The sequence below is a fragment of the Mytilus edulis genome, chromosome 3, assembly GCF_963676685.1.
Source record: "Mytilus edulis chromosome 3, xbMytEdul2.2, whole genome shotgun sequence".
Taxonomy (NCBI): domain Eukaryota; kingdom Metazoa; phylum Mollusca; class Bivalvia; order Mytilida; family Mytilidae; genus Mytilus; species Mytilus edulis.
In genome coordinates this window covers 46,331,187-46,354,619 of record NC_092346.1, presented here as the reverse complement: position 1 = coordinate 46,354,619, position 23,433 = coordinate 46,331,187, and the positions used below count along the sequence as shown (strand labels likewise).

General features: G+C 32.2%; 1 protein-coding gene and 1 long non-coding RNA gene across 3 annotated transcripts in view; both read left to right on the top strand.

Annotated features, from left to right (window-relative positions):
* Positions 1 to 23,433, top strand: part of LOC139516643 (uncharacterized) — a 681,292-nt gene that overhangs the window by 266,383 nt on the left and 391,476 nt on the right. The gene's annotated exons all lie outside the window — the stretch shown is intronic.
* Positions 1,290 to 11,952, top strand: LOC139516626 (uncharacterized). 2 transcript variants are annotated; one of them, XM_071306828.1, is made up of 5 exons: positions 1,290 to 1,446; positions 5,615 to 6,294; positions 10,049 to 10,085; positions 10,653 to 10,733; positions 11,113 to 11,952. In XM_071306828.1, exons 2-5 carry the CDS (start codon positions 5,692 to 5,694, stop codon positions 11,481 to 11,483), a joined length of 1,092 nt encoding a protein of 363 aa, XP_071162929.1. In that variant the 5' UTR covers positions 1,290 to 1,446; positions 5,615 to 5,691; the 3' UTR covers positions 11,484 to 11,952. The 2 variants fall into 2 exon arrangements, with proteins under 2 accessions (XP_071162929.1, XP_071162928.1); XM_071306827.1 differs by lacking the exon at positions 1,290 to 1,446 and having other exon boundaries at positions 5,423 to 6,294.

Here is a 23,433-nt window from a genome sequence, read left to right as displayed (position 1 = left end):
TTTTTGCGAAGTAGGTACGGTACGTACAATGAATACCCATAGGAAAACCAACAATGTGTTATATAATATAATATATCGACAACACTCAAGAATTATGCTATCGTCTTCCACGTATTTGTTGCTGTAATGAGTATCATTCTACTGTATATCTTCATCAATTACAACGTTTCTTAACAGGAAAAAGGAAATACGTATCTACGATTGAAGTGTTTTGGATAAGCGAGATGATGTAACCGACCTTTCAAGTGAGCACTAGTAATATAGTACAAAGTGTAATAACAAAATACTGAACTCCGATGAAAATTTAAAATGGAAAGTCCCTTATCAAATGGCTAAAAGTGGCCAATGATTATATTTTTAACAAATGAATTAATTACTTTAATATATTGCCAGCATAGAAGGCAGCACTTCTGTGTTGATATGAATCATCATTGATATGGTCTAAATTATAAATTGTTTACACGTTAAGGAACATTACCATAGATAAATTTGATAAGACCTTTCGGAATACTAGGTCTTCATTGTACTTTAACTTCGCCATGTAGTTTGCCTTTTTAAACAATGAAAACAACACGTTATAAATTAGATGCGTCCGACGCGCTTTTCTGGATCTACTTTCATCAGGAATGCTTAAAACTGATTACTTGGAAGCCAAGGATGCATAAGAACCTAAACATTTTAAGAGATATATACCCCGAAAATCTAATAAAATAGTCAAATCCATCTTAGGTTACCTTCGCCTGATGCTGCTGAAATCTTAGTTTCTAACAATTTTCAAAATTTATTAACGGACAATTTTGGAATGAACCATCGTTTATATTCCATTACAAAAGATACCAATGGGTGGTAAATATTCATTAGGCATTCCTATCTTTTATCTTTTTCAAAACTAAACTGTTTGCAACTTGATTTTGTAAAATTTTGGCCTATATTAAAGTTACATTTGTTGCAGCGTTAGTGTTTTATACATTTTCTCTTGTTCAAATGTTCCTAGGTGGTTGTATTTCAATTCCAACCCCCCCCCCCCCCCCCCCCAACCACAACAAAAAAAAACAAACGATAACAAGTTTTCGATATACAGCGAGGTGCAAAAAAGCAGTTGTGCGTTATATAATCCAAAAACAAGATGAGTTCTCTCGTGTCAAATAGATATTATGAAAATGAAGACAGTTGATAGTAACTTTCTTCAGAACTATTGGTATCTCTGACATCTGATCTCCAACAAGGAAGTAAAGATGCATAGGTAATTTACAAACCATTCATCTAGGTATTTGATGTCAGAGAAAGGTGTTTTATTGGGTGTAGTGCAACTTATTACTGATTGGACCAAGTTCAATTCGTAAGGAATTCGACTGTCATAATCTACCCCAATGTTATGATACGCCAAAGCGAGGTCCATCATTTAATAAAATGATGTAGATGTAGTTAATCGACCCCAAATTAAGGGTGAGTACTCTCTCTCTCACACCAACACTCACACTTTCGCGGTGTTGTGGACCAGATAAAGATTTTCAAGACCTTAAATTAAATTATTTAAAAGATTAGAAATATAATGTTTATTTAAAGGAGTAGGTCCGGTAAGGGCCAATTTTGGCCTCAAATTTCAAGTTCATCTAACGAAAGTTTTTGGACGCTTTTTAAACTCTTAAGTGTCTATTTCAATTGATTCGATTAGTTTATGTGAAAGATTTTGAATTATTTAGTCATTAAAAACACTCTGATTCAAGATTAAATATGAAAAATCTATCAAATATGCCAAAAAACGTCACTTTTCAGATGTTTTTTTGTCAAAAATGAAAGTGGCCGCATCCGTGTTCATCCTCAACCTTTATATATGTTTTGTATTATCATAAAATACAACTTAAGTTTCAATATTATGAATGAACACGAATGCGGCCACTTTCATTTCAGACGGAAACCGTCTAAAAATTAACCAATATGCTAAAATTTTGAAGATTTCAGTTATTTAGCATGACTTAATGATGCTTGAGCGCGATATGTGTGCATTGTATTGTCAAAAACAGCTCATATTTATGTAGAAGAAGCATTTTACTTTCCAAAATATAGCTTAAAGATTACATTTTCACAATTTTCTAGAACTGCTATATTTTGGGGCCAAAAAGGGGTCTTACTGAACCTACTCCTTTGTTCGTAATTATCATTCATATTTTTTGTTATATATGAATTCGAATCTCCCAGTAAAGATGTACTGTTAATTTAAATATTTAAAGCGACTAAAATGACTCGTTGCATGATTAGATATTGATGGCATATAAAACACAAATTTAACAGAATTACAATCAACATCAATAAAAACTTCATTTCAAACACAATATATAGGACGACTGGGCAGGCCACATCTGGATCGAACATTCTACATTAGTGAACCACTGATGTTTACCCAGTGTTGTGATAAACAAGTCATCAAATTATCAGATCAGTCTTAACAGTACTCTAAACCGTTTTCCTTCAAAAGAGTTATGTGAAGATCAAATTTATCTCGAAATATAATTATTTATAGTATAAACGAAATTCAAATAGTTATCGGGTAAACGTCAATAAAATAATAACAATACGATAAAATAAAGGTTTTGTGGTAGATGCAGTTTCATCAGAAGACGGAAACAAGAATTTTTTAAACGTGTTGTTTTCAATTGTTTACATCACTGTGTCGATACCTCTAGATCTGCTAGTGGACTATTAGTCCCCGAGGGTATCATCAGCTCAGTAGTCAGTATTTCGGTACTGACATGATTTAACAAACTTTATTAAAATTGTCCGTTTATAAATTTTGAAATTATTAAGAAACTAAGGTTTCAACTCCCTCTGGCAAAGTTGGCTTTAGATGAATTTGGCTATTTATTTTAGTTTTTTTTAACATATAGCTCTTCAACGGTTTCGGTATTATCCATCTTCGGATTTCAAATATTCGGCTTTGAGTGTTCCTGATGAAGGTAAATCCAGAAAAGCGCTTCGGACGCAAGCAATTTTTAAACGTGTTGTTTCAATTTTTTAACAGAAACAATCAAACTTCTTCATCACTTAATTCTCTAAACAGCAAACATAAATAAGATAAGATATATAAGGAATATTACATCTATGAATGAGAGAACTCTGTACTGACTGGGTTCTTCATTTGATAAAGAAGCATATATCGAAAAACATATATGTGGTTTGATTGGCAATGAGACAACACTTCACAAGAGACCAAAGGACACAGAAACTAACAACTAAATGTATAGGTCATCGTACGGAAAACAACAATGAGCAAAGTCCATACCGCATAGTCAGCTATAAAAGTCCCCGAAAATGACAAATGTAAAAAAATTCATATAAGAAAACTAACGGCCCAACTAATGTTAAAAAAATGAACAAAAACAAATATGTAACAGCAACAAACGACATCACTGAATTACATGCTCCTGACTTGGGATAGGCACATGCATACATAATGTGGCGGGGTTACACATGTTAGCAGAACCCCAATCCTCAAGGCCTAACTCATCAAATGCATACAAATAGAAATACATCTAACAAAAACTAGAGTGGACGTGGCAGGGTATTTATACACCCCCCTTCCCCCCAAACCCCCCCCCACTTAGTACAGATCTGACAGTATGCTTATTTGGCACAACTGAAAATGAATATTTTGATCTGACAAGTGCTAGAAATAAGTAACCTTACGCAAGTCTGGCTGAAAATGAAAAATATTTTGCAACACAAAAGAACGAAATTGTGTACAAAAGTACATTTACATTTTAGAAGAAAAGCTTGTGCAGAAACAAGAACAGATTAAAATGAAAAGTCAATTCGCAAATATTTTTCATGAACCACCCTCTGCCCTCCTTGAAAGTCAAATGGTGCCCCAGCTACAAAAATGTACATTATATAATTAAAGAAAACAATAAACAAACAGTCTAAGGTTTAATACAATTCTAAAAAGAAAATGCTAACAACACATTTCGTGTATTTGATAGTTAAATATGCTACTAAAAAATAAGCAGCACAACTTCTGACTTAAAGCGCAATAAAACGAAATCTTGATTTATCTTTAAAGTTGGTTTTTTTTTCATCTTCAATCATTTTTGTATATTTGGACATGGTTTTTTTTCCCTACACCCCATAAAAAAAAAATGACAGAGTGGTGAAAGGATGGCAGAATTGATTAACATATGAACAGATACTATAATGTAACATGGGATTCCTCATGTTTTTGTTTGTTTGGAGGGGCACCAAATTTTTATAATTATTTGTTAGTTTTCTGCTTTAATCATTTCAACTTTATTACAGAAATGTTAAAGTCAGAACACTTTGAGAATTATAGATAAAGTTTAACCCCTGTTGTTTTCAATAGGAGTGTTGCAAAACTTTTTTCGAGTAGCATATAAAAGATAAGGGGAATTATTTTTCTCAACCAATTCGCTACTAGGTTGGTTATTTCCAAATTAGTCTAACGTGCATTGTCTTTCTAATTATATTTTTTATTAAGGAACACGGAATATTTACTTTACTGTCAAATCATTCTTTCTAATTGTTCTTAACATGCAATAAAATATTTATGAAAAAACATGTTCCTGATTGATAACAATGCGTTAGTTAATTGTTTATATTTGGCTCCTGCGTGTCTTCGTATTCAAAAATATCATTTAGTTGTCTTCTTGATTATGTTGGTAAGTTTTTGTATTTATTTTACTTGAAAAGGATTTATTTATTTTTTATTGGCGTATTTGAGATAGAGAGAGAGATAAATGTTATAAATGTAAGACATCAAGTAATACATTTTTCCGCCTCATTATCGTTACATGTATTATCCTAGTCATTATCAGTTGTACTGCAGATGCAATTAGCAACACGGATAAAAATATCAAGCACACGATTGCAAAATCCATTGTATTACAAAGGCAATTGAAATAGAAAATAATATCGGCTGGGCACGATCATAATAAAAAAAAAAAGAAAAAAAAAGAAATGTCAAGTTTCTCATGTGTCAATCGTTTAATGAAATGATTTACTAGGGTGCGATTTATTTAATTCAATGGTAGAAATGGTCTAATTGCATAATGTTATTCCATTCTTTAAGTCAAAATATGCAGGTACTAAACGTGAAACTAAATGAATGGCATACCACAAATAATGAATGTGTGACTAAAGGTATCAAAATGATTGTGATGGCATGAAGTGTGTTAAAAGGTCAACTGTTTTCTTTGATTGACCCATATTAAATTATCATTAGTTTTATATGGTGGTTAAATACCTTTATCAAAGTATTTAGGACAGGAAATATATATATATCGTCATTCTATTGTATACGACATGTACATGTGGCTTCATGTATACATAATCTAAGTAAACATACCTATCTATATATATGTTACTGTGTATTTTAAATCAGGTAATATGGGATTGTTCAAGGTTGGAGGTCAGAGTTCGTTGTTCTAATTTAGTGGGATTTTCCCAATGTATTTCACAACTGTCTCTTTCTGACAACATTCAAAATATAGTTTTCATTCATGAAAAGAATCAGTGAGTCACCAGTAGTAGCGCTGTTTTGTTGCAAGTTTAAGTAGCTTTGGAAAATATTATGTAAACTTTAAAAATCAAAATTGTTTTGTAGTTCATCTTGGATTCTGGATACCAAATGCAAAACATTTTATTCAACACATAGTACTGAGGGATATTTGCTAACTGAAAATGAGTAGAAATGCAGTTATGTTTCGTCAAAACAGTAAAGTGGAGAAAATTCCAGATGATGAAAGCGAAGAGCTTTTGTCGAAGAAAACAGACGAGGATAACAAAAATGATCAAACAGAAGATGCTTCACTCAAAGTACCTCATTCGAAAAATACTTCAAACAATTTTATGCGGGCACTAAGCCGGACAAGTGAAAAAGATGAAAATACAACAGAACTAACATTAAATGGCAACTTGCATATTACTATGTCAAATGACGAAACGTGTGGAGGAGCAATTAAATTACGAAAAGATAATTGTGAGGACACACAGATTGACATTGAACCCGATGAAAAACTAAAACGTAGGAAACAAAAAGGATGGTGCAGCTTTCTTAAAGTGAATTGCTCAAAACAATCAATTTTAAATATAGTATATGGAATACTTATTACATCAGCATTAATTATTGGGATCAAAGCTTTAATCAAATACTCGGACGATGAACATGAACGTTATTTCTACTGCTACCCTTGCCAAAATATGAATAGTCATATGAAATATACTAAAAGAGGGGAAAATATGTGTTGTACAGATAATCCCGTGGAAGAAACTGCATTGCCAAAGGTTTGTTATTCTTATAATAAAATGTACAAGGAGGTCAAAACATACGTATACATACATATACGGGAATTTCCTATGTAAGCATATTAAACCGGTGTTTCTAAAAATAGAACTAAACGTGATATATTTTACCCGCTTATATTACCACCTGACAGTATTTGTCAAATTTTGAATGGTTATTACGTTTGGTACTACGCCAAAAGATAATTTCCAGTTAGATATTTTTCGCCTATCTTATTTGATTGGATACATCATCATGTTTGTTTTCTTAGGCCAAAACAATAATATTTTCATTGAGGGTTTCTTTGCCTACCCTAAAATGTCTACCTTTAAGTTTTTAGTAAAGAACTGTGAAAATGTATATCTTCACATATTCTCCTAAGGAAATTAAATTAAAAAAAATATTTGTACTTTATCATTTTTCGTGTTTTTGCTTCACATAAAAGGTGATTTTAATCTTCAAAGGTCTGAAATAATAGTGTGTATTGAAGCCGGTTAAAAAATTAAAATTGATTCGCCCTTTCCCGTGACCGGGTTGTGATATATGATATATCTACCCTCAAACTAGTTATTTATTTTACTTTTCAACAAATCCTTAACGATCAGAGGTGGGTTGGGGGTTATAGGACTCCATATTTAGTTAATGATAGACTTTTTAAACATATATCATATCAAACGGTTAATGTATTGGGTCCTCCTTTTTCAAAAGCGTTTATCCGAATCAAGCCATCATTCTAAAAAGTTAGCGAGAGGGGAAATTTGGTTTTCTAGAACCTTTCTAGCAAACAGTAGAGTTTTTTAATATGTATAAAAACCTGATAATAAATTGTTCAAATAAGGCCTTCGAAAATAGTGGAATAAATTACTTTTGGAGTGTCAAGAACTCGTTGGAAGTACTTGATAAATTGCATGCTTATATTGGTGATTTTGAATCTGTTCAAAGTTTTGATTTTTCTACCCTGTATACCACATTGCCTCACATTCTCATTAAGAAAAACTTCACACACCTAATTAAATGGGCATTCAAAAAATCAGAATGTGAATATATATGTTCAAACTCTTTTTGGTCATTTTTTAGTAGCAATAAACAAAAAAACTATGTTAATTGGACATGCTTTGATACTATATATGCCCTTGAATTTTTACTAGATAACATTTTTGTTCGCTTTGGGGATTCCGTATATCGTCAGATTATCGGAATTCCAATGGGGACTAACTGTGCACCACTTATTGCGGACCTGTTTTTGTATTGTTATGAGTTACAATTTATGACAAAAATAAGCAAAGACCCATCGAAACAACATCTGATAAACAAATTTAATAATACTTTTAGATATTTGGATGATATTTTGGCTCTCAATAATGACGACTTCAGTATGTATATTAATGAAATTTATCCTGTTGAACTTACTTTAAATAAAGCTAATACTAACAATGACCACTGCCCTTTTCTCGATCTTGATATCTATATCACTAATGGAAAGCTGAATACTAAAATTTATGATAAAAGGGATGATTTTTCATTTCCTATCGTTAAGTATCCGTTTTTAGATGGTGACGTTCCCTTGTCACCATCTTACGGTGTTTATATATCTCAACTTGTACGATTCGCTCGTGTATGTAACAATGTTTTAGATTTTAACGAGAGAAATTTATGTATTACTGAAAAATTATTACACCAGGGTTTTCGATATCACAAACTAGTCAAAACATTTACTAAATTTTATCATCGGTATAAAGACATTATTCGTAAATATATATAGCTCAACATGCAGACTTTTAATACGTTCAGGTATTTCACATCCAATTTTTTATGGTAATATTCTTTATAAAGCACAAAGGTGTCAGTATTCACCTCAGAAACTTACAAAACCTTTGAATAGACTTATTAAGAAGGGATATAATTACGATACTGTTGTCAAGTCATTAAAGATTGCATATTTTGGCGTTAATATTGAGTCATTGATAAGGTCTTTGCATCGGAACTAAACACATTTATTCTAAAAACAGTTGTTGGCATGACACGGGTTATGTTCTTCTCATATATGTTATGATGGTATGATACTAAACCCCTAACGGGAAGGATTGTGCCTGATGTTCATATGATGAAATCATAATCTTTCAGTCAGTTTAGTTGAAGTCTGGAGCTGGCATGCCAGTTAACTGCTAGTAGTCTGTTGTTATTTATGTATTATTGTCATTTTGTTTATTTTCTTTGGTTACATCTTCTGACATCAGACTCGGATTTCTCTTGAACTGAATTTTAATGTGCGTATTGTTATGCGTTTACTTTACTACATTGATTAGAGGTATAGGGGGAGGGTTGAGATCTCACAAACATGTTTAACCCCGCCGCATTTTTGCGCCTGTCCCAAGTCAGGAGCCTCTGGCCTTTGTTAGTCTTGTATTATTTTAATTTTAGTTTCTTGTGTACAATTTGGAAATTAGTATGGCGTTCATTATCACTGGACTAGTATATATTTGTTTAGGGGCCAGCTGAAGGACGCCTCCGGGTGCGGGAATTTCTCGCTACATTGAAGACCTGTTGGTGACCCTCTGCTGTTGTTTTTTATTTGGGCGGGTTGTTGTCTCTTTGACACATTCCCCATTTCCATTCTCAATTTTATTGTATTTTTTTTTTAGTATTTCAGGTGTTTACCCTCTATAAATCAAATATCGCCTCAAAATGAACAAAATACGATGACGTAAAACAGTAATTCGATCTTTATTATATAACCGTTCGCACAAAATCTTAACAGGATGTAAGCTCAAGGACACAATATACATGATATACCAAATAAATAAGGCAAAAACTCAAATATTTACACCTGTTATGTTTACCTTATTTGACTGATGCTTAGATACATGTTACATTATTTAAACCTACTTAGTATACAGAGCATTTGCATAAAGCGCCCATCCACAGGCACTCGTCTCAGAATTTTCCCCCCTATATACCCGCTTTATATAACATATAAAGGTATATAGGGAAAAAAACGAGTGCCTGTGCGCCCACTAAAGGACGAAAATCTTTTCTTTTTAATAAGATGTGTTCCTTAAGGTGATTAACATTTTCCTCTGACCATTTGTTGATACTATAACGGTACGAAAATCATACTAAATCATGGAACGCATCAGTCTATCTTTTCGTCAAATGATATTTAGCACTGTTATGATTTTCATTGATGAAGTACTAGTAGTCGGAATTTTACATAGAGTTATCTTAAATATTTTGTTATATTGTCATACACTTCTGAATAATGTTGTATAAAGACCTGTATATATATACATGTAAGTGGCAAGAAATCTTTGAAAAAAACATGAAGTTTCATACTGATAAAAGTCAGGGGCAGATCCAGGGCGGAGCGTAATTCCAGAAAACCTTATAAAGATACTGACGAGCGGAAGAAGGCGAAAATTTTTGGATGATTTAATGCTAGAAAACAAATATATCGCGAGAAACATGACATTTCTTTGCGATCGAAATCGATGGCGAATGGCCTTTACGCCATATCCTGGATAAGCCACTAAAAATGTTAAGATGAGAATTCTTCTTAATTAAATTTGTTTTACTCATTGTTGATGTCCGTCCAGTGACCTATAGTTGTTAATTTTTGTGTGTCATTTGGTCTCTTATGTGGAGTGGTCTCATACCACATCTTCTTATTTTCATATTATATGATTTATACATGTACTTATATGATATAAGCCATTTTCTTTTGTGCTAACAATCTTATTATTTTTTTTTTTATTTCAGAGGAGTTCTGTTATATCACGTGACAAAAAAGTTGTTGGTAGGTACAGTAATAAATTTAATATTTTTAATAACAATGAAAAGAAAACTACATTCATACATTATCCATTCTTTTTATTGAGTAATGCTGGTACTATTATAGTGTATTATACTATAATAGTCCCAGAGTAATGGCAGAAAAAAAAAATGAATTTTCATTAATGCATTATGTAACTTCGATTAAAGAGCTGTTGAATAACAAGATTATCGAAAATAAAATCATGCAATGATCCATATACCCTGTTTCTTTGCGATCTATCGTATAAGCAAAATAAGTTTAACCCTCAATATATGTTCATGTAATTTTCTCAAGTCGGGAACCTCAGACTGTTTTTGGTTACTTCAGTATTTGTCTTTTGTCATTAAGTAAAATTGGTGTTAAGAAATGTAATATCTTCTAAAGTCTCTGTTAAATATTTTCATAATTTTTTTTTTTAGACTTCATTGATTTTTATAGATGAAGACCGCATGTGTCTTTTTTGTGTAGTTTGATTGCTGTATCAAGTTATACCTTTAATCTCCTTTTATTAACATATTGTAGTAAAATTATTGTTTATTTTCTTTTCAGATACATCATCATACAATGGTACTAGGATACTTGAGTTCCAGGCTAATTTTGACACACAGTGGGAGAGAATTGGCAAAAAAGGTTAGTCAAAAATACTCTGCGATATGATTTAGGTGAAAAGAAACAAATTAATGACATTGCGGTCACTTCTATATCACCAGTACTTAAATTGAGAATGAAAATTTGGAATGTGTCAAAGAGACAATAACCCGACAAAAGATCAGAAAACAGCAGAAGGCCACCAATGGGTCTTCAACACAGCGAGAAAGTCCCGCACTGTACAAGTATTCAACCCTTTTTTTTTCTTTGATTTTATATTAACATCCTAATTTTTCAAATTCTGTACGAAGCATTTTTGAATGACCACAAAGTACTTACACAGCTAAACATATTTATCATATTTCTATTTGAAATATCCTTTTTTTTTAATAATACAAATACTTTTTTAACATTTTTACAGATATCATTCCTTGGACTCCAGTCACCAATATGGACAACAGTTTTGCAACTTTCATTAAAGGAAGAAGCGAATTGAAACTAGTGCATGACGGAAATTACGTTATAACGTTGTCTCTGACTACAGACACTTTTAGTAGCAAATCTGAAGACGTTCGAGCAATGGCATGCCTTGTTTTTCATCCACCATTTGGAGAAAACCCAAGAGAGGAATGTAGACAAATCACACATGCTGATAAGATGGTTGTTCCCTTTCAGATTTTCAAGTTCGATCATCTCAGACGAGGGACAATACTACATGCATTCATTTTATCATCAAAAGGCGGATTCAAAACACAATCAACACAAAACAAACTGTACTTAGTGCTGTTGTAAAGACTATACAAAGAGGGATAACTCTAACTAATACAAAAACTGTGATATACATATGTGTTTTATATGGGTTTTGTAATACACTATTAATATGAATGAAGGAATGAATGAGAGTGGCGGTATGACATAAGTAAATAATAATATGGATGAATGATTTATGAATGTGTTAAAAATAGTCACCTCAGAGAAAACAGTTCGCCTTATATGTCAATGTTTTGTTTATCGTGTACACATAAACATTTTTTTTAAATATATGTAAAATAAATGTATAATTTAATGTAAATATGTATATAAATGTAAATACAAATATTATATTTTTTACTTGATGAAAAAAAAATACACAAAAACAAGAAGTTCAAGATCATAGAATTCTCTGTTGATTTTTAACATTGAAATAGTGTTAAAATATTATTATTATATAATTGTTTAAAATGAGATTTTAAAACAATAATAAAATAGTGGTCAATGAAAACTGATTTTTCATTCCAATTCCTCTATTTTCTCCGATTTCTTTCCTGAGAATAATATGTAAAGACCAAACATAACTATACCTCGATTATTTGATAGATTAATGAATATCAATTAACTCTATTTATTTTGAATCATTGGTGGATCATCGTAGATTAATGGATGAAGCCGTGCATGTTTTCGTGCATATATGACATTGAGCCGACAAGTCTTTTCCCTAACTCTAATTACCACGTCCCAAGTCTGCTTTAAGCAAATATTCTTCTTTATCAAACATACCCATATTTTTCAGTGTTAGTCTAAACGCATCACCCTATAAAAAATGAGAAGATTTGGTATGATTGCCAATGAACCAACCCTCAAACAGAGACGAAATGACGTTAAAGTAAGCAAATATAAGTCACCGCATGGTATTCAATCCATCCCACATAGCAAGTTGTAACAGGCATTTGAATGACAATTGTAAAATGAGAAAATTAACGGCCTTATTTATTAAAAAAATAATAAACGAACAACAAATATGATATTCAGCGACGACAAACACCGAGTAATAATCTCATGACATGGGACAAACACATTACATCATATGGATTAGTCAAAATCATCGGATCGTTACAAAAGAATCCTGTATCTCGACGGAAATACCAATCAGTACACACCCAAAATCCATATGTTCGAGATATTTGCCACTGGACACTAAGAAAGCAATACAAATACTCAATCGTTACTTTAGAAGATGAAATATGAACTGGTGATGATTTAAAAATGATAATTACCCAAAGTAGTGTACTTGCATGTCATCAACAGTTGTGTCATGTAGAGAATTGTTTTAAAACAGTTAATAAACGAGTTAAAAGTTCATCACAGTACAATGAATCAAGACTGTGTGTATTAACGACATATATAAAAAATATTACTTTTAGTCCAAGCTATCTAAGAAAAACGTTAAACAAAGTTTTTTATGGTTATATAATGGAACATGTATTAAGTATACGAATTCAAGAATAGATACGACATATTTTGACACGAGAAAAGGCGACTTCATTATCATAGTAAAGAAATATGTTTTTCCGGATTTGTAAAAGGACCACTTTTGAACTTTGTGTATATGTGTCTTTTTCTGCTTTAATTCTCAGTCACGTCAGATCGGAACAGGGACATGTGTTAAACCTAATATACAGGGAAAAACTATTCAGCATACACACAGGCACTTGTCTCAGAATTTACTTTTCCTATATACCTTAATATAAAGGTAAATAGGTACTTTTTTCTGAGACAAATGCCTGTGAGCATACACTCTTTTTGAATGTGTCCAAGTCTGTATATAAACCATACCTATAGTTGTTAATTTCTGTGTCATTTTGGTATCTTGTGGCGAGTTGTCTCATTGGCAATCATACCACATCTTCTTTTTTTATACTTACCAAGTTTATTTGAATTTTTTAATTTGATATCGACCTGGACATGGACGACATATGTGACACTGGGCATTTTTCATTAAAACTACAGCCTTCAAAACTTTAAATCATCTGATTAAACAGTACACTTGGGTATAGAATAGGGATTTCACATTGTATTTTTTTTTATCCTAAAATGATTTGTCACTTACACTTGCTTAGTTAATAAAGTCCATATTTGGCTTCATAAAGAAACTTTGAAAAACCAACGCAGTAAAGTATTAGTTACTAGAAACGAAAACTATAGTACTTAGGATATAGAGTACAAAAATGTAAACATAAGGAAGTCTCGTGAAATCATCCGATTTAACCGGATTGAAATGGTATTGAAGTTTAGGTATCAATGTACCAAATGAAAATTCATGGGCGCAGCCATCTTGATGAAGGGAACATGACATAGAGAAGAAAAATGGTAAGTCTTTGTGATTGGTTGTTATATTTAATGGATATTTTTTTTCTGGAAAGCCTCTTTAGTATGACTACAGTCAAGCATAGTTTTCTTGTAAAATTATTTACATCTGAATTATTAGAATTTTTTTTACTAGTTGAGGTGAAGTGCTAAAAATCAGTGACTTTTTTCTGCGGGATTGTCATGCGTTCTTGACAACCCCAAAATTCACCCGTAAAAGCCATGGGACCATATAGTTTTTTGTGTTGTATTTTGATGACAATAAATTGTTCTTTCTTTTGATACCACTTTCAACCACAAAATTTCTTTTATTTAGAAGTAATTAAACAAAAGGCTAACATTGTCGGCAATGGAAAACTATTTAGTACTTTGTATTCTTTAGGTACTAGTACTTAACGGGAGATAATCAAATTTAACTATGTTCAAATTATCAATTAAAACGTTACCAAGTACACCAGTACCATTACAAAACTATAAAACAAATCATTTTCATGCTGTTTTAAAATATTTTTTTTTTACTTCAAACAAAACGATATACGAAATGTTTACTAGGCATAACAATTATTGATTGTGTTTTATATAATCTGTTTTTTAAATTCACATTTGATTGACGATATCAAAGTACACAGATAGCCAATGAGACTTTCACCAGAGTGCAGATGAATTAAGTTATAGATATTTCATATATTTTGGACAGTTTTGTGGTGTTTCGTAAATTATACCATAGCTTTTGTTGAAACCCCTGGCAATAACCTCACTCGACGAGACGAAGTCGAGTGAGGTTGCCGAGGGGTTTCAACAAAAACTATGGTATAATTAACATAACACCACAAAACTTTCCAAAAAATATGAAATATCTGTTTTAACCTATTGCATCTTTTGCTGTTAAAAATTGTGTATTTCATATATTTTTGTTTGTTTACTTCGAAATTATTTTAATAAGAATCTGTAAAATAACCCTTTTCGGACCTTACACTTTTAGGCTCCGCCTACTTTTTTAAATAGCACTGGCTTCAGAAACAGCGGGTTTCAGTTTGAAAAGATTTTTCGACAGCGATGGATGCATCTTTACATTGGTGACGAAAAAGCTGTTTATAGATGTTCTGGATAAGGACACAAGAAACTTCTAGTACAGATTTCTGATATTTTGGAAGATTGCTGCAATCCCAAACTTACGTACAATTGAACTGCAAAGGGTAGGTTTTTTTAATTTGATTATTTGTTTTCAAAATGTTCGAAATGTTTTTTTTTTTATATTAATTAATGATTTTGAGGAAATTAATTTCACAAGAATCTGTCTGAGATTTTGTATAAATTATTCCACGTTTAACTTGAAACCAGAAGCCCATGAGGGAGGGTAGGAGGGGTCCTGATCCCGCAATCCCGGGCTTAAAAACACGAAATCCCGAAATGCCGGGCTTAAAAACACGAAATCCCGAGGTCCCGAAATTCGAAAAAAAAAGAATTCCCGGATCCCGAAATCCCGAGCTTAAAAACACCCGATCCCGGAGTCCCGATAAAGGTTATATCCCCCTCGCCCATGGGTGTACATTAATTAAACGGGATTTCAAAATGTTCACGATTAAATTCATTGACATGCGACGATATAATTAAAAAAAAAAAGAAATCGTTCATTTAGAGCTGGGAACAGTATATCTCACATATATATATTCCTGTTTAGAGTAAACAAAGGCTATCTAATTTTAACGGTCAAACATAGAGTAGCCTCATTAAAAGTCTAGATCTCAACAGTGTTTAATAAACCGGGTGTGGATCAAACACTTTTAAAGTGGGGCTGGAGCAAGCCAACATTTGAAAATACTATTAAATAGGTTATTTGTTAACCATATTTAAACTTCTTTAAAAGGGGCGTGCTTCCTGTCCCCTCCATCCCCTAAAAACTAACCGGCCTTGCCAAACAAACGGTTAGATGTGATTCATGTAAATGTAGCTGTACAGTGGAGCCTATAGAAAGTTTACCATTTAATAACCGATAATCAACACATTTTTAAACTTTATTTGTTTGTTCTGGGTGCGAATCTTGGTTCATTTAAAATATAGGACAACAGAGTTGGTGTATGTGGGTTCGATTCCCACCCTAAGCAATCATTTATTTCAGCTGGTGCAAAGCGGGCAGTTTAGCTTAGTGTCCCCACACTGACTTTGTTGTTTCTATCAAAAAGTTCAGGCGGCCGCGGCCAGGTCTTGACAATTTTTTTCTTTTGAATACCTTATACAACAAAACCATGGTATAATTGTGAAAATTATACCATGGATAGCTATGGTATAATTTTCGGTTATTGAGATTTATACTCGGGTTGCATTCCCATAGGTTACATTGTACAGCTATAGGTTAAAAGATAGCAACTACATGTATATGCCAATGTATGACTTTCAGCAATTATTAAAAACCCATGTGAACAGTAAACGACAAAAGGCCCCGACATGACGCATGAAACAATTTAAACGATAAAAATATCGACCTGATAGGTGTACAAAACAATAAAGGAAAAACAACCATATGTACAGCATCTAACGACAGTCACAGAATTGAATGCTCCTGACCTTTGAAAGGCTCATATAAAATGTGACCAGCTTAAATGCTTGTACAGAGCCCAACTGTCTTCATTAACTTTTACAGCCCTGGTGTTCTCGCACAACATAAGAACACACTATGAAATGCATAATAATATATCAGACTAATAACCGCGAGTTGTATAAATACAGATACAAACAGTTATTTATTTCAACACCAAACGCCATTCCTAATATTTTTTGTCTGTTTGCCTTATTCTTTTTTAGCCATTGCGTTGTCAGTTTATTTTCGATCTATGAGTTTGAATATCCCTCTGGTATCTTTCGCCCCTCTTTTATATATTAATTTAAAAAAAAATGAATTAATCTACAACTAGAACATTGGCATAAACAATACGCAGTTAAAGCATCTTAAATGTATTCTGAAATTAAGTTACCGGTGTGATCAATCTCCGTACAGCGCTCGTTTCCTTTCCGTATACTTAGTACACTACAATACATATTTAGTTGGCACGGTAGTATTTGCATTCCAGAATTCAGGTTGCTTAGGTAAATGTATCTGAACAGTGTGATTGGACAAAAAACACAGTATCAACTGAACATACTTTCCCAAACTGAGGGATGAATCAGGTGTAGAAAAATATGAAATAATTTTACATACAGATGAAAATGAATTTTTGAGATTTTTTAAAAATTTTGTATTCACTGCACCATAAAAGACCTAAAAGTACTAGTGGCCTTAGGTTTTTAAGAATAGCAAAAAAAGTAAACGGTCATGATACTTATTCAAATTCATTTCTGAATAGTAAAATGAAAGTACTTCAGTTAACTGTGAATGTAGATTTTTTTGCAGTGTTAGAAAGTGGTGAAAATTCTAAAAAGGCTATCATTATCACTTATGGGCCAGGAAATACTACCGTGCCACCTTTAGTGTAGTGATACGAAGTAAGTACAGAAGTGAGCTCTGCGCTGTAAATTGCGGTTTTATATGCTGCTTTGAACTTTTTATTACTATTAAAAATTGTGATAGTCCGTGATGCGTTGACAATGTATAAATCATAAAGTCAATATGTATACCAAAAATGCTTCGAGGGAAACATTTGCCTATCCATCAAAGTACTTATTATAAGTTCTATTGGTATTTCCTTGTTCTTAAACATAATACAGGTGAATAAGCAACAATGTTATAAACATTATTATTGTACCAGAAAATCGTTTTTGAAAAAGATAACAGCTTCCTAGGACAAGTGAGCTGATGTGCCAATCGATAACCAGGAAAAGTATTTAGTCATTTGAACGGTTTTTTTAGAAACATACTATAGTTCCTCCTTTTTTTTTTTTTAACTCAAACTTATCCAACTTCTATTCGAATTTGGAAGCGTAATAATACAACTTGACCATTTAAGAAAGCAAACTATTAAGTGTAAAAGTGAGGAATAACGGAAATACGAGTTTTAAATATGTTCGTATATGGGAAACAATTAAACATCGTAATATACACGTAAAATCAATTAAACCATCATCATTTTCTTAAAATAGTTATGGTAACACTTCCTTATATGCATATTTGTATATGTATGTTCTTTTCCCTGGCAAACGAGTGAATTAAAAGTGGCATCGGATATACACTCGTCAACCCTCTCAAACATTTATTTTTATTAATACTTTTATTTTTCTCGGAATCACTTTACACTCAAAAACCGTATTTATGTATTTAACGTATAATCTACATTAGATATGAGAAATAATAAAAAGTAAAAAATTGTTTAAAAAAATACAGAACTCCAAGAAAATACAAATGGCAAAATCAAAATCCCAAACACATCAAACGAATGGAACACGAGACACATATTCCTGACTTACTCAAAGGAACTTACTTTAAATAAATTAGATTTAAACGGTAATAACTGTCCTTTCCTAGATTTAGATATTTCGGTTTTAAACGGGAAACCCCATACTAAAATTTAAGACAAAAGAGAGGATTTTTCGTTCCCTATTGTTAATTTTCCCTTTTTAAATGGTGATTTTCCTATGGCACTATCTTACGTGGTTAACAATTTACAACTCGTTCGCCTTGCCCGTGTCTGTTGTGACGTTTTTGATTTTAACGAACGTAATCTATGTTTTACTGGTAACTTATTAAGCCAAGGGTTTCGTTACTACAAATTACTGAAAACCTTTACTTAATACTTCCATAGTTATAAAGATTTGGTTTTGAAGTTTGGTTGTACTTGTAAAATTTTTATTTCAAACGGGATAACACATCCTCATTTTTACAGAAATGTTGTTAAACGTGTCCGGAAATTTAGAAACGATCCTGGTAAACTTATCAATCCTTTCAATAAACTTATCCTAAAAGGTTACCAATTCAACACTGTAATAATATCACTGAGTATTTTTTTATTGGTATAACTATTGATTTTGTTATCAGTAAATTAAAAGCAAACTAAATATTATTGTTATATAAATGTACACATTCATGGATCTACAATCTGTCAATACCTGTATCTTAGCATTGCACAAGGTCATGTTTTTCTCTGACTGTCTATGACGTCTTTACACTAAATCCAATGGATGTTGGATATGTACTGATTGATAATTTAGTCTTAGATGCATGAATTTTTATTAGATATTAGTGGCTTTGAACTAGCTGTCAGTAACTGCGAGTACTCTTAGATCTGTGCTTTTTGTCTTTTTGTTGTTGGGATGTACAAGTACCCGGCCACATTAACTTGTATTGAAGTATTTGTATTTTTATTCATCTGATGAGTTATGCCTTTTTCAACAGAATGTTATGGTTTGTACTTATGATGTACTGTTACACCCCTTTCCCAGGTTAGGGGAGGTTTGGGATCCCGCTAACATGTTTAAACCCGCCACATTCTCCATGTATGTGCTTTACCAAATTAGGATTCTGTAAATCAGTGGTTGTCGTTTCTTTATGTGTTACATATTTGTTTTTCGTTCATTAATTTACATGAATTAGGCCGTTAGTTTTCTCGTTTGAATTGTTTTACATGGTCATTTTGAGGCCATTTATTTCTGACTATGCGGTATGGGCTTTGCTCATTGTTAAATGCCGTACTGTGACCTAAAGGTGTAAATTTCTGTGTAGTTTTGGTCAGTTGTAGAGTTTTGTCTCATTGACAATTATACCACATCTTTTTTTAAATATATCCTTTGATTTTTATTTACACCAGATAAAATGCTTTTCAATTTAAACTTGATTTAATGCACTGACTGTGCAAGACCCTCATGGGTAGTCAAGACCCTACAAGCAGTAGTAATAACTACAGCATCAGTGCATCCTATTACTTCTGCAGGCTCAAGTTATAACCTGATTAGGTCATATAAAGAGCAAATTCAAAATGAAAACATGAAGTAATGATGCAGTCAACACATGTGACCATCATTATTTAACTTTAGTATCAAAAGATATGTACCATTGTGTAAAATTTAGTATACAGTACAATTTTCAAATCAAATTATTTTACAGTTATCTCCCCTTAACTATGAATTTGCTGATAAAAGTGTATCATCTCAAATTTTGGAAGCAGATACCTACACGGACCCCATATCAATAACTTAATAACTTAAATTTCGAAAAAGAGGGGCGAAAGATACCAAAGGGATATTCAAACTCGTAAGTAGAAACTGATCATTTTATTTCAAAAAGCGACATAAAGACAAACTAAATAATCACAAAACACAACACAGAAAAGTAAAGAGCCCCACCAAAACCGCAGTTAATCTCGGGTTCACAAGAACGGTTAGCACCCGTCGTGTTACTTGTGTATAATTTAGTAATCACCCTGTTATCAGTGCAATTCGGTTGGTCACGTTCTCGAAAAAAAAGAGGACGGGATTCCGGGTACGACAATTGGATCATATCCGTCATTATCTAAGATTTAGCAGGTATTCCATAACGGGGCGCCCAACTTGTGATAGTGTCCGTAAAATGTTTGGAAAGACGAATTAAATTATTAAAGTAGAAACTCTTGTTTGTTATTACATTTCATTCTGGTGATATAACATTATAGTTAAAACATCCACACTCTGTGTTAGTTTATTTTCATTTCTGCAATTGAATAAAAAACCACATTCATTTTGAGACTGAAATACCATGTTTCAAAATTGGCACAGGATCCGCGACATAGTGAGCACATGTGTATACACAATTATAATGAATTTCTGTTCAATCAGTTAGACACATATCAGTGTCCAGTTGAGTATCGAAAGCAAATACATGTGAACAGTCAATCAATGCCATAGCTCATGGAAACAGCATGTAAAGCGGCAGTTTGAACAGTCGATGCTTACAAAAGTTAATCGTTAAAATCATGAGATGAGATGGACACTCATGACACTTCAACTCGGGTATTCAATATAGAGGTTTCATTGAAACCAGAATACCAAACATTCGTTCCATAAATTAAAGATATTCATCTCTCTATAATTTGCTAACATGTACTATATTCACAAACACTTTACAAATAAATATGGTTTTGATTAACACAAAATAAAAGCGTTTGTAAATGGACATGCTTTGATTGCTGTAATATCCTGCATGCAATTGAAAGTTGTCTGTTTGTTTTGCTTACACTGTTGACGATATAATGACATTTTAGGCAACTGACATACACGTGAGAAGTTTAACTGCAATAAAAACTGAATTTTAATTCACTAGTTTCCTCATTAGGAAAAACCTATATCAATCATAGTATGACGGTTGTTTTCCATTCGTTCGGTGTGCTTGAGCTTTTGATTTTACTATTTTTTAATTGACTTTCAATTTATAATTTTCTTCGGAATTCGGATTTTTTTTATTTTACTTTTTGATACAATGACTTGCACTATGATGTATACAGTTACATTTAGGATCCCAATTCCCTTTTTCAAGATTTTTGGTGAGGTCGGTCTCACACCGATCAATATCGTTGCAAACTTAAAATTGACAATTAGGTGGAATCGAATTATTTGCAGTAATTTTCTGCCAATTTAAACATCACAATGTTCAATTTGAACGAATAAAGATTGCCTTAGTTTAAATGGAATGGAAATGTAAATCCATGTCTGACATTCTTGATTGATCTTTACTCAAAATCACCAGTAAAAACGTATTAAATGAAGATTAATATATTAATTCGTTAATATTGGCACACCCGATTTCAAAACTTATCGAGGGGGTGGACCATATGATATGTCTAAAAGCGAAAAATATTTGAAATGATGAACAGTTACACGTGTTTCGTTTGCAGATCACTAAAATTTTACCAAGCATAGGCGATACTATCTTACAATTCAAAAATAGAAACCCATAGAAACCCATAGAAAGATAGTGATAAATAAAATGTCAAATATGCTTCATGCCAATTGAAAACGAATGTCAATATTTATTTCAGTGTCAACATGTTATTGTAGAAGTACAAAAACCATATATCCTGATATCAGTATAGATTTCGAAGTACTAGTATTTAGATACGAAAGGGCTTCTTGCATTGATCAATACTAGATTGATGATTAACCTATCCCTATTTCGAATCAAAGAAGTATAGTTATCAAGGGTACGGTACCCGGATTATATTATAATACGTCAGACGCGCGTTTCGTCTACTTAAGACTCATCAGTAACGCTCAGATAAAAACATTGAAAAAGCCAAACAAGTACAAAGTTGAAGAGCATATTGTGAATATACTCTGATATATATATTATATTATACAATAACTAAGTATTAAAAACAAGACAGGTTTTGCATGTTGAACATGATCTGCTTTTGGAGATCTCATGTGCTCCGGAAGGATAGTTAGGTGCACATGATTTATCCCCCTGATTTTCCGCGGGTTTGTGTAAATCAGTCTTCAGTTTTCATTTTATTCGCATTTGTTATATGTCGCATTTCTTTTGCAACCTGTATTCATATCCGCTGCTGCATTGTGATGGTTATGTACATAGCCTCTTGTTATACACCCAAATATGTCTATGTTTTTCTTAATAACGTATTAGTATATGTTATAATGCTGACGTAACCATGTCACTGTTAAAATATCAAGAAAAAATTGTTTTGAAACAGAATATGGTCAATATTCAAACAAAATTTAGACAAGACACAATTTTATATTTATGCTCTGATTTGTATGAAACATGGCATTATTCATTGATATTTTCGTGCTTTTTCTTTGTTTGAAACAGAGTAAATTTACAAAATTATTTTGAAATGCCATCGTTTGTCCTCAGTTTGTTGTTTCTATTTCAAAATTACTTTCTTCCTGATTTGTGTTACACATTCTCTCACCGAATGCACATATATAATTGAAAATTCGAACACAAAGAAATTGGAATAAAAATAAACCAAAAGTTATTTTTAAATTCAAGGTTTTCCTGTCTTCGTTTATTTTTTATTTATCTGAAGAAAATTCGGTAACCCAGATACCCATTCATTTTGATACATCTGATTTCTGTCATTGTGAGGTGAAGCCAACACATGCACTTTTCTCAGTTGTTTGAGTAACTTCGATTTGAAAAAAAAACCCAGTGAAAACCAAGATTCATTTTGTGACTGAATTGTAAAAAGTGAATAATTTTATATAAAACACAATAAGGGGAACGTTTAAGCTTGATATTCTGCATCTATTATTACAAATATTATGTGCATTTTAGTGATCTCTTTCAGCATTACAAAAGTACTCTTATTGATACAAGTTGCATCAGCTTTTGATGAAATAAATGATGAACATTAACAAATGACTGCTAAACCAAGTGTTTTGAGTTTTAGTTTCCATCTGGATGCATAACCGAATATTTACAACAAACTAGTGTGTAGTAAAAAGGTATCATATACACAGTTTGTAGTATCCTTTATTTCAAATTCGACAAACAAGTCACAAAGCTGAATGATTTATTGAAAGATCGTCATTTGTATTTATTTATTTATTTATTCATTACATTTTTATTTGAATATGTATACAAATAGTTATCAAAGGTACCAGGATTATAATTTAGTACGCCAGACGCGCGTTTTGTCTACATAAGACTTATCAGTGACGCTCATATCAAAATATTTATAAAGCCAAACAAGTACAAAGT